General features: G+C 45.0%; 1 protein-coding gene across 3 annotated transcripts in view; it reads right to left on the reverse strand.

Annotated features, from left to right (window-relative positions):
* The window catches only part of SFXN5 (sideroflexin 5), a 102,925-nt gene that overhangs the window by 31,959 nt on the left and 58,034 nt on the right, over positions 1-12,932 (reverse strand). For 2 of the 3 annotated variants that reach the window (XM_075040441.1, XM_075040460.1), the window contains exons 10-11: positions 7,027-7,117; positions 1,987-2,102 (exon numbers count right to left, since the gene is read on the reverse strand). In XM_075040441.1, coding sequence (XP_074896542.1) covers positions 1,987-2,102; positions 7,027-7,117 — 207 coding nt within the window. The remainder of the gene's footprint in view (positions 1-1,986; positions 2,103-7,026; positions 7,118-12,932) is intronic. The other variant, XM_075040451.1, reaches the window with a different exon arrangement.

The raw sequence follows: 12,932 nt of genomic DNA on the forward strand, positions 1-12,932 counted from the left end.
TCTTCTGTTGCATATGTGAATGAATGTATCAACACACGCTTTCAACTTTGCTATCAGCTATTTGTATCCAACCTATTTTCACTCCGTTGCTCCAAACGATGGGCTGGAGCCCATGCTTGGTCACCATGGAATAAACAGAGACACCTAATAGCTTCCCTGATTTCACTTTATGTGACCAAAAGCACTCCAACATCTCATCATATTCTTATGCAAACATGTTAGTGCTGCCTGGAGGAAGAAAGAGAGGCAAAACAGCTGCCTGGAAGATGTCGTAAGGTGAAATATCTGAGTATGGGCTGAGCAGCAGCTTCAACACTTCCTCCCTCAACTGAGTTTCAACTTCAATTACGTGCTGGGGGAATGCAGCACCTCATTGCCTGCTCCAAGACTTGTTTCTGCTCTTTAATCACTGGTGGTTTACTGCAAAGCGTCGTAACACACTGGGTTCTCCTCTCCCAGGAAGACGCCCAACTGTGAAGCTACGGTTGTCCCTCCGCTGGTGCTTTCTCTCTGGCAAGATTCACCAGGAAGCAGCAAACAGAACAGCTTGGCAGCATGATATGTATAAATTACCCTGAGATGAGACCTAGAGAAGATCATGGGTGCTCTAGCAAGGTGTTTAAGTACCACTGTGTCTTCATTTACCTCTTCCAACCACCTTTGCCAGCACCTACCTGGGATGCTCCAAGCACTGCGACCGTATGTGGGGCTTCAGCAGACCTAGGCAGAGGATACTGTAGATTTTGGATGGAAATGCTGAAACTTATACATATGCCCAGGCTTGGGAGCACTCAATCCTTCCAAACTGGGACAAGGTCTCAGAGAGGCGCAGATGTGTTACACTAAGGATCTGCCAAATTTTCCATGACAAAACCCAGTACTAAGCTATTCAGGAAGAAGCACTGGGATTAGATGGCAGCTGAGCAGTTCTCAGAAGTCCCAAATTTGATGTTTAAACTCCACCTAAATCACACTTACAGTACCTTCACTTTTAATATTTATTTTCTATGTTGTCTGTCTTCCCCTCGACCATTAGGATGGAGAGGGGAAGCTGGGTCCTGAAGCCAGTTAATGTAAGTGAGGAAAACTGGCTCAAATAAGTATCTCCGAGCCCTTCAACAGATTGTTTTAATCTCCGTGTTAAACAGCAATATGGAGAGATATTAGAGATCTCCCATTTCTTGCCGAGGACTGTAAATCTGTACATTAATTGCTGTCTATGAAGTGCCTTAAGAGCCTTGGACAGAAGGAGCGAGAGAAATGCCAAGCATTATATTATTAACTCCTCTGCCTGGGCGTGTGCTTTGGTACATGCTTTACATTTCAGATTAAAGCCCACTTGGAAACAACATGCCTCAGACAATCAGATGATGCTCGGAAGACAAAACTATGTAAGAAAGGAAGAAAAGGGAATAATTGCAGGCAGATGGCAGAGAGTAGGTTACAGGGGAAAACAAATCAGGTGTTAGGATGAGGATAAAAACATCTGGCTACCCTCACAAAGCTTTGATTGGCAATTGTTAATGCAGCTTTGACATGGCAAGGGTTAAAAAGCTACTCAGCTCGAAAATTAAGTCTTCCTAATTTAGAAAAAGGTGTAAGTTATCTTTGCTTCTTATTCAACATGAACTGCTTACAAGTTTCCACAAAGAAATCCTAAGGCTGTGAAAGCATCAGGGTAGTACAGGATCTTCCTGATGTCAGTCTGTGCCCTTCCAAACCATCAAGGTCAGTCACCAAATTTGCCTGCATGACAAGAGCCTGTGTCCACCAACACAATCAGTTTTGTGGCTACGCAACTGCACGTGTGGGTACAGCGCAGGCATTAAGTTTTGCCACTTCGCTCTTCCTGTATGATGGGTAAAGCTCATCTATTTCTAGCTCTTTCAAGTCATCAATTCCTACAGCTGTGGGATTTGTTGAGCCTGAAGGCCAGTTGTGTACAAGCTCACCCAAGCGCTTGCCAGGAACATCACAGGTACATACGTGTTTTGCAGCAATTCTGGAAGACCCGACAATGTTTCCGTTATTGTCCAAAACATCAATTCCTTCTTCCAGCTCTGTGTGCCTCATCAGGACAACATTGCAGATATTGGCACTAGCTGAGGATGAGAAAAGCACGATGATTAGCAACGCAGCCCTGGTCAATACCAAATGGCAGGCTTCTGTTCGCCATGACAGCCCTTCAGCTTTGCTTGCATCAATCTGCCAAGAAGTTTCTGCAAGTCAAGGAGCCACTCTTATACCAAGAAAAAGATGTGATTCTTAAGAGGAGATAATAACCAAGATAATTTTCTTTTACTTGCAAAGGGATCTGCTGCCACAATCAGAAATGTATTGATGCAAAGAAATACCAGCATTTCCAGATATTGGTGTTCACACATGCTCCCACCCTCCTTAGTGATCCTTCACCCAACATTTCGACCTACTAAGTCAAAACAGGTCCTTGCACTCAGCTGCCAGTTGGTCGTGGACAATCAGGCACTGCTGATTGACAGCTGCCTCTTCTGACCACTCCAGAGCTGGTCTTAACTCCCTTTACTAAGCCAGCAGACAAACTCTTCTTAAATTACAGATTTTAGCAGATATGATGGAAAGACACTGCAAGGGATTTCACTGAGCTATGAAGGACAGCTTAGATCTGAGCTCTTAAGAAGACAGAATTTTTATTCTTTGAAATCAATTAAGACAAGGTTGGGTTGCTTCCATTGACATGTATCCCATTAGTGAGAGTCCTGCTGACTATTTGCCCGTTTCACATGTTTTAGGGGGTAAATGGCTCTGTGGGCTTATTTTCTAGAGTTAGAGACCTGTTTCTTCACTTTAACAGTATTTTTCTGAACTATGACACAAACCAGCAGCGCTTTGGATGGCTTTGGTTCCCAAACGACATTTCCCAGATCTCAGCCCTGCGTCCATGGTAGAGGTGGGAGCAGGTCTGGGACCCTTTCTGACAACTCCCCCCTTGCCCAGCCTGTGGTTTTTGTAGCCTTCTTGAGATGTCCCCAAATTCTTCTCCTCAAGTAACATGTTAAGAGCTGGGATTGAGAAACATCCTTCCCAGGTGCAGCTCCTGTCTGGGGCCCAGGCACTTATTAAATTTTTCCAAGGAAAAGCTGCTAATTCCTACAAAAGTTTTGGTTTTGATAAACTGGCATTTTCCAGCAACCCCCCCACACATTTTGTTGCAAACTTTCCAACCAGAACTAACACAAACCCACTGTTGCTGCAAGTACCACTGCTTCCAAAAATGTGTTTCTGTACTGCCTGATGGGTTAATATTTGCTAATTAATCTCAATTCATGTCATATAACAAATGTCTAATTTTTTGAGGGTGGTGGGTGGGTGAGCCCTATACGAATGCAGCTTTCTGCAATCAAGGATGATTTGTGGTGACAAATGCTCCTTACACTCGAGAATAAGAGGAACATACACACACGCACACTCTGTCTCTCTCTTTAATATTCAAACTACTGGACCACTCTTCCCATCTATCAAAATATCTGTGTTACCAACCCTTCAGCTCCTTAATCGAAGATAAAAAAGAAAACAGGCATTTCATTTAAAGCAAGTTTAGCACCCAATTTTTTTCTAACACTCACATGCCCTGTCCTTCTAGGTATCAGTCAAGACTGAACACATAAAAACACGCCAGCAGAGATGCTCTGGCCAGGCCAGGATGCACCAGTACAAGGCTCTTGCGAGACTCATGGTGGGGTGTCCAGACCTGAAGCTCCCACCACAGCTAGATGCTTCTCCAAGTCTCTGGATCCTATTAGGGCTTCATCGATTGACCAGGTCCCAAATTCAAAACCTGATTCTAGCCTGTTTGTCTGACACAAGCAACTGTCTTAGCTGCTCCCCTTCTGCTTTCTGAGAAAGCAGAAAATGCTGCTAATTATGGGTAAACTTGGATTTTATGGATGTCTCAAATACAGAGGGGAATGAGAAATAAATAAATATATGTGTAGACAACTTGATTTTCAGAATTTGGAAAGAAATTGTGATAATATACCCTGGAAACTAATTCTGTGAAAACACTTAGTGACACATTGGAAACTGGGTTCAGATACAAAAGCAATCCATTACCCTACTTCTGTATGTGTGTAAATATATCCTTTCTAAACCAGGGTGCTCTCCACACACTAAATACATCCTTGTGCACCACCTAAACACATTTAACAATTTTAACCCAACCCACAAAAAAACAAGAAGCCCAAGGAGAAGAAATCCTTCCTCTTCCTCACCTCCTTTCTCTCCAATGTGTATCTTTCTACCAGCTTTAACTTCCTTTGGATCAGGTTTGGGATGCAACCTTTGGGATTTTCTGTGGATTTTTTAGCCACGTGCATCTCCAGTATAAAGCATACCATCACCAGCGACACCCCTTACCTTCATGACAGCTATCCACACCCAGTGCTTAGGAAGAAGTGGGTAAACTGGGTTCCTTGCAATAACCCTGGGCGTTGATATCCTTCACCACCCACATCTCCAAGAAAGGGTCAAGCCCCTTCATACTCAAATTTGGGAATCACGGCTCTCAGGAACACAGCACCGACACACTCCTTCCCTTCTCTCTACTGAAAACCTTCACAGAGTACAACTTCACCATCCAGATCATGCTCCAGAGTGGCCAACAGCAAGCACGAACCCCTTTTACACCAAGCCAGCCACTGGCTATGCAGAGCCTTGGCCATTTCCATGAGCTGTTCCACCTGGGTTGGTTTCCTGAATCCGTCCCCTGGGGCAGGGAAGGATTTGTCGGACAACTTGTGATTTTCAGCTACTACAAATTACCTTTGGCAGAGGGTGAGGGCGCAGCCTGACCTCCCGGCACCCTGCTCCAGTGCCACCGCTGGCCGTGACATGGGGATCGGAGCAATCGGAGCCTGCACTAGTTACCTGGGTGCTTTCCTAACTGCCCGCAGTCTGTGTTATCACAAGTGAGGTCTGCAGGCCCCCTGCAGATACATCCCCATGCCCTGCACTCGTCTCAGGGTCTCACGGTGAAAGTGGAATTTCAAGGAGGAACCACTTCTGTTAAATATGCCCTACAAGCAGCATTTCTGCAGATATGGTTTAGTTTATCGGGCAACGACAACTGTTACATGACCCAGAGAAGACAGACACAACATGTAGACCATCTCTGAGGGCAGTAAGACCCAGAGACCGGCTTTCCCAGTGCCTACCCCAGCTTCTCAAAGCTTTGCAAGGGTCTTTATGAACATCTCTGCTAGGAGTCTGGTTGCCTTCCACCCAAGCAATAGCTACACTTCCCTGAGTCTCCATCTCTCATGACCCCTTGGGATGAGAGACCATAAAGCTTTGATGCATACCTCCAGTTTTCCAGCTGCTATCAACCAGCACATCTCAGCCGAGGCTGCTGGGAGAGGGAGGCAAAAAAAGGCCAGGAGAAAACTGCTTAACGGTAGTGGAGCAAGAGCTTTACACCAGTGTCTGGCTTTTCACATACAAAAAGTGAAATTCTGCCCTTTTGCTGGGGGCTGGTGGTTCAAAAGTAATGGGAAGACACATCTTAATTAAACAGTTTGTCCAGGTCTGCAAACCAGTAACTTGCAGCTTTCAGAACCACAAAACAGCAATTAGTGGGAGGATTCCTGATGTCCTGGCACATAACGAAGCATGACAGTACACAAATAAAATAAGCAACTAGAGAATTAATTACAGGCTAAACAAATTAATTATGGGTCCTCAATCAATGCCGACACAAGCGTAACCTCTTTCTCCTTACACCTTGGTATGAAAATAGAGCAAGCTGGCAGCAAAGACTTCCCACGTGCATCTCTGACTCAAACCCAGCCTTGGAGCTGCCTCCTGGGTCTTGCACTCCCCTCTAGAGCCCTCCTGGTTATAAAAATCAAAAGAAAGCTGAAACCCTCTAAAAACATATTCCAGGAAAGTTCAAAGAAAACAATGATAATGTCCACAGATGCCCCCTGTACAAGCAAAGTGCTGAGAAACAAGACCGAGTGCAACCTAAAGACCACAATCTCCATCACCCCCTGCTCTGCAGACAGGGCAAGTGGCTGTTTTTCTGGCAGAAAAGGGCAAAAAAACCCCTGGCAACTTGGGAACTGAAGGCTGGAGGGTCTGAGCAACCAGCTCTCTGTAAAAAAAGGAGCAGAAGGAGCAAAGAAACTGAGAGCAACAGCTAGGTAAAGAGTCTCGGCATCCTCAAGCAAAGCTCTAAGGACATGGCCCTTGCACAGCAAAGGAAAAAGCTTAAAGGAATGTTTTGCACTAACACGGTTGAAAAGAGACCTGCCACAGCGAGCAAAACCCCTTTGTTTACTGATTTCCTCCATGCTTGAACAATTTCTTTAAAAATAAATAAGCTCATATAAAAAATTACCCTAACGCCACTGGCGATTTCTTCACAGCTAAAATAACTCATCATTTGCTGAACATTGTAACCACAGGCTTCAGCAAAGGCTGAGTCCAGTGTGTCCCTTCTCTCAAACACTGAGCAGTTAGCTGATAAAATGCAGAAGGGTTTATTCTGTGCTCCAACAAGCCAGCAGCAGCCTTAATTCTTCACGTAAGTCAGTCTTTTTTTAATCAGTGGCTCTTAGAAATCTGTATATTCAGAGTAGGAGCATTTCATTGCATTTTTATTGTAAAAAAAACCCTAATGCTACCGCTTATTTGAAGAATCGATTTGACATGATTCAAATCAGATCTTACAAATTAAATGCTCTCGAATTTGGACAGTCAAGGACCAGTCAACACCAATCCTTTTTTAAACTGTTTGAGAGTGGAAAGTGCAGCTTGACAAAGCCTCGTGAGTTGTGTCCACCAGCAGCTTTGCATCATTTTCCCACCAAAATGCTGCTTTGCACCATCCTGTTGCTGTTTGCACCAACTCAGGGAGCCACCACCAAGGGGACATGGCAGCAACAGCATAAAGCAGGAAGCCAGGAGTTAGGTGTCCATCCCAGTGGCTTTTAGCCACCGGTAGGTTTACAGCCCACACTGTGAATATAGAGAAAAGGTGTTATTTCTTACCGACAGCAGGGAATGGCACAAACCTCTGGATCAAGAGACGAGTGGCGGGAGTAAACTTGTTTGCTCTCTGAACCAGAACATTAAGGCCCACCTTTGAATAGGAAAAAAAAAACAAAACAAAACAGAGAAGCATAAAGATTTAGCTACAAGGAGCAGGGCAGATGCCACAGGCTGCAGACAGCAGTAGAGCTCTTCAGGGGCACGGATGGGGGTCTCTCCTAATGCAGAAGTGTTTGAGAACTAAACCCCCCACACACTGCAGGGTTTAGCTGTGGTGGGTTTAGCCCTTTATTCAACAAAGGGTTGAACCAAACCATTGGGTTGAACCCAACCATTGGGTTTAAAGGAAGGGTTGAACCTAACCATTGGATTTAAATGAAGGGTTGAACCCAACCATTGGGTTTAAACCCCTTCTAGCTAAAAGACAAGGTGGAAACCACTGCAATGCCATTTAGTCCTTCTGGAAATGCCCCTAGCTGCATATTTACGCAGTTCACTGGCATTTTCCCCACACAGCACAAAATCATTTGCGCTGGGAGTCCTCACCCAGCTAGGAAAAAGCCAAATATCAGTGGTGGTGGTTGGCCCAACACAATTCATTGCTCCTCCCAGGGTCTGCGCAAACTACACCCCACTCCAATGCAAACATTTGGGCTATAAAGGAGCTATTAATAGAAACAAGAGATAGCAGGCAGTTTATTATAACCATGGATCATTTTTTTGTTGCCTCCTCCAACACTTGAATAATGCAGAGCTCTCCACAGTTTTGCAGGGATCTAAGCCATTGCATATGTTAATATAAACAGCACGGAGGAGAGTCGCTGCCTCGTCAGCCTCAGCGTGGTTGGATAGTAGTGATAGTCAGAGAATTTCCACCAAAATTTGTTTCAAGCAGAACTGGGGTTATTAATTAAACAAACCTATTCACAGGGAATGACTTCTGTCTTCAAATTACTCTCCCTCACAATATTTTCTCTTTTTCATCCAAAAACCCCCAAACGCACAAACAAAACCCAACAGCCCCAAACCGGGAATTTTAGGCCGAAAATGGAAGTCTTTAGCAATGCCTGGCCAAAAAGTTTTCGGCCAAAAAGTTTTCGGCCAAAAAGTTTTCGGCCAAAAATGCAGCAAAATTAAAAAAAAAAAAAATTCAGCCAAAGCCAAAAACCTGCCAGCAAATAGTGATTTGGGGGCTTTAAAAAAAAAAAAAAAGAAAAAGAAAAGAAAAGAAAAGCATGGGAGAACATATTTTGCAAGCTGCTACATTATACATGCATCCGCAGTGCATCTCGTCTTTTTGGAGGCTGAGAGGAAGATGTTGAGAAGCGCAACTGCTGGGTAAGCCCTGCATAAGCAGAGTGCTGGTTTTCAAAACCCATGCAGCATGTCCAGAGCCCCATGAGGTTTTCACCAGGACCCCACGTAGGAACCCTTCCTGCTGTCCTCGGCCACTGCAACTGTAGTGCTGAGCCCAAGAGAGCCATGGCGGTTCGTCTTATCTGGGCAAGAATGAGGGTTTTGTCTTAATCTTCTTCCCCCTCAAAAATGACTGAATGATATTATTTTTACATTTTCCAAGTGCTGGGATGCCTACTTGCAAAATCTGAATGCTTCCAGAAACTGTAAAGCAATCTAAAATGGGTGGCTTTAAGAGTAAAGGTAAGACAGTCTTGAGCCTGGCTTTGCTAGTACTCCCCCATGGATTCGGGTATTTATAGCCTGGATACAGTTCATCTGTGTAGATGACAAATTTTGTTGGGTTTGCAGCCTCTGCTTGTAGGTTTGATGGAAGGATTAGACCGTGAAGTGGAAGAGCAGCAGCTTTTGAAACAGAAAAGATGAGTCTGGGAGAAACACCGCTGTGAGGCTAGTGGTAATAAAAGCATTTTACTTTCAGATTCAATTTGGTGCTGCAGATGAACTCGCTCCTCCACTTACAGCAACCACCCTGCTGTGAATATGAAATTAAATGTTGCTATAGATTTAAATCCAATCTCCCAAATTCCCAACACAAGGACTAGATTTAGGAAACTAATGAGGGTTTGTTTTTTACAGTTTTGAAATTGCTTTAGCCAATCTGTGAACTCTTTCCCGCAGGTCATGAAGTGGGATGAGGGTAAACAGGTCAAGGAGAGCATCCAACAACGAGCAGGTACTCCTCAGCCTCAGACCACAGTAAGCAAAAGGGCCATCAACAAGGAGAGCTTAATGAGTTTAACTCCTAGGGACTGGCCGAAGAACACTGACTATCGAGGCAAATTCATCACTAAGAAAACAACCACAGGAGTATTATTATTATCATCACCCTGCCTACAGCCTGAGTCACAGATCTGGGATCTACAACACTGGCACTGTACAAACACGTAACAGAGAGTCAGGTGGGATTCATCACACCAAACATGGTAGAATCATAGGATCATTTAGATTGGAAAAGACCTTTAAGGTCATCGAGTCCAACCGTTAACCTAATGTGGCCAAGTCCACCACCAAACCACGTCCCTAAGTGCCACATCTACACATCTTTTAAATACTTCCAGGGATGGTGACAACCACTTCCCTGGGCAGCCTGTTCCAGTGCCTGATAACCCTTTCAGTAAAGAAATTTTTCCTAATATCCAATCTAAACCTCCCCTGGCACAACTTGACACCACTTCCTCTTGTCCTACAGGCTCCCTTTGCAGCCCAGTACAGAGAAATTAGCCCTTTTAAGGGTTTTTATTCTCTTCCCAAGACAGACATTTACAGGTGCTCACGCAAAATGTTCCCAACAGTGCCCATTCATCCCTGCTGACTATCAAAGGAGCCCAGGGATGCAGCTCAGATGAAGATATCTATGCTGGTGATGTCTCAACTCAGGCAAGACAAGTGCTCTTGCAGTTGGGAGCTCTGGGAATGGATTTGCTGTACTGGTTTCAGTGCAGTACTGGTTTGGGGTATTCCTGCACCGTCACCCAGATTAGGGGACAAATCCAGCTTTTTCAAATTGCCTATTTTTTTGAGGTTTCTGTCTCCAGAGCACTTCCTTGATCTCAGTGACACAGCCTCCTGACAAGGTGGGCACGGGGGATACGTTACACCACGACTGTTAATGTCTCGCAACACAAAACCGGGGCCAAACGCTGTCAATGGGAGAGCAACCTTACTGAGGGCTCTACTATGCCTTCAGCAGCACCCTGGCCTTCCTCCCTCCCTCCCTTTTCTTCAAATGCCAAGAATTCCTGCTATTTATTTTGCTACCGGCTTTGTTTTCAGCACCAACAACGCTATCTCAGCAGAAGGACAGAGTTTGCGATGTTGCCGTACTTGAAGCTGTACCATCAGACATCGTCAGAGTGACTGTGTAATAATAAACCAAGATTTCTGTTTCTTTTTCTCTTCCTTCTTGTCTCAAAAAGTTCTGACCTCATTCATGTCCACCAAGACATGGATTTTAAAAGCACAGGATTTTTTGAAAAAAATCCCTGCTTTATTTTTGGGTTTTTTTGTTTTATGACTATTAAGATTTTTGAAGCCTGAGAGATGGCTTTTGAATGCCTGAAGTTGGCAACGACCGAGCCATTTGATAAAGGTCCAACCCTACACCTCTTAAACCAGTTCTAGAGAAGTAAATACATCGGTAGTTCAAGAAGTTATTTCACTTAATTTTGAGATGGAATTTTTATAAAATAAAGGAGTATTACGAGTCCAGTGCGCAAGGTGGACATCAGCTGGTAGAAGATGCCACCTAAATGTCGCTGAGCAGCTCTCTAGACTCCATCAACTGCATTGGTGAGACTGTGAGAGACACAATTTTTCCAGGTTCCAGTAGTATTGGGGCAACCCTCACCACTGCAGTTGGAGCTGGCTGCTCCAAGCAACCTAGAAAGTCAACTTAGAAGGAGGGACTGGCTCCGAAGAAGTTTATCCTTCAGCCTTCAAATCACCAGATTGCTGAATTAAAACACTAATTGGATCTGATGAGTCCCATACAGTCAAACTGAAGAAAAGAGCATTAGTAGAAGGAAGGAAAAAAATCATTCATTAGGGCTGAGAGGTGAAAATGGAGGCAGAGAGATGGAAAACTGGGCTGTTTACCAACTGGAGCTTTACCAAGTCAAGGAGAACAGAATGGAGGAGTATAAGGGAAGGGAAAGCAATAACAATCCGAGTAGAGAAGGAAGTTAGAGAGCAGCAAGAGTATGGAAAGGAGGAAACTTGAGTCACATCCAAGATGACTGCAGAAGGGATGACCACACTAGCCCCACAGTTAGATGTTTCAGTGGAAGAAAACAGCAGAGTCTTGAGAAAGAAGCAAGATTGCAGGAGGGGTATGAGCAAGAAAAGAGGGGATTAATGCTGATAATGAGACAAACTTGATTTGGCAGGTGATGAAGAAAGAAGAGGAGGATGGTGGGGTCCCATGCCCAAGACAAAGCATTGTTGTTTCAACATCGAGTTTTCTATGCATCTGGATCCTGTACAGAGGCAACACCACACCTGGGTGCTGTGGGGCTGGGCTGGGGCAGAAAGAAAGGGCACAGATGAGAACAAATTTGCTGGAAACAAAGACACACCAGTGAAACGAGAGCAAATGCTGCAGAGAAGAACAAGGAGTCTGAAAGGCGGCAGTCGGCGAGGACCCAGCGGTTGCCATGTACTCCTGTGCCCAGAGGCAGGATGATGGGCACTGGGTGACTCCCCAGAGCGTACCATGCCTTTGCCTCCGCTACACCAAAGGCTCGAGGCTGTGCCTTTGGGAAATGGCTGCTACAGCTCCAATGACTTACGGGCTCGATGGAGGAATCACCGGGCTGGGTTTCCAGTCTGAGTGATCATACCACTCTCTTCTGGTGTCTTCTGGTATCTGAACTTGTTATCTGTGAATCATTAGAGGAGTTGCAGGAATGGGAGCTTTTGAGCACAGGTATCCAGATTTTAGAGCCGGGTACCACTTCATTTAAAAACTTTAAGCAGCAAACAGAAGTTTATCACCAGCTCCTCCAATCTACTGTAATTTTCCTCCTGCTCCTGGCTCCTCGCAACAGTTCACTGCTGACGAGGTGCCCAGCCATGCTCCATCCCCTCCCATCCCTCACTCTACCTTGCACCAACTTCCTCCAGCTTCTAAGTGTTTCTTGACTGCCCTAAGTGGCAGATAGTCCTGAGGGCAGTGGGTGGCCTCCCATGCCGTCTCACAAGCTGATTACGGGCATCACACCAAATTCGCAGGCTGTCAATGCAGCCGCTCCACACGGCTCACAAACAATTATCAGGAAGAAGGAGCTGGGATTAGAAAAATCCACAGGGGCGCCTCCACCTAGAGAGGAGAGTGAAAAATTGCATGTGTGTGTGTGTGTGTGTGTATGTGCGAGTTAAGTGTGCAATGGGAACGGGGAAGGAGGAACAACCCATGGCCGGTGGCACCGACGACACGGGAAAGAGCAGGGCTGCTGCCCTGGAGCGCTGTGTGCAAGGATGATCTCCCTGCTCCGAGTTGCATGCAGTCGAGACTGAAAACTTGGTCCAACAAGCTCCTGTCCTTCCTGAACATGGAAAAAAAAATAAAAAAATCAAGATCCTGTTTTTTTTATTGCTCATGAATTTTATAAGTGTAATGAGCCAGCACAACTCTAATTCATCTAATTAAAGTTCTTAGATTCTCCTTCTAGCTTTGGTTAGGCACCCCCAAGCATCACCTGGCCTTCTTTGAAAGGACAGAGCTGTAAATGTAACTTTTTACTATTCTCACCCCCAGAGCGTCAGAAGATTTTTAAACCTGCATATCAGAGCAAACGTATCCTTTGTAAATGGTACCAGTGATACAGTTTGTTAAGCTGTGGGAGTCAGGGCTGTAAGGGCAGGTATTGCCAAAGCCGGCTGTGATACAACCATTACAATGCTAATATTATTTTACAGTGATAATCTTA

This window comes from Buteo buteo, chromosome 1, assembly GCF_964188355.1.
Source record: "Buteo buteo chromosome 1, bButBut1.hap1.1, whole genome shotgun sequence".
Lineage (NCBI taxonomy): Eukaryota > Metazoa > Chordata > Aves > Accipitriformes > Accipitridae > Buteo > Buteo buteo.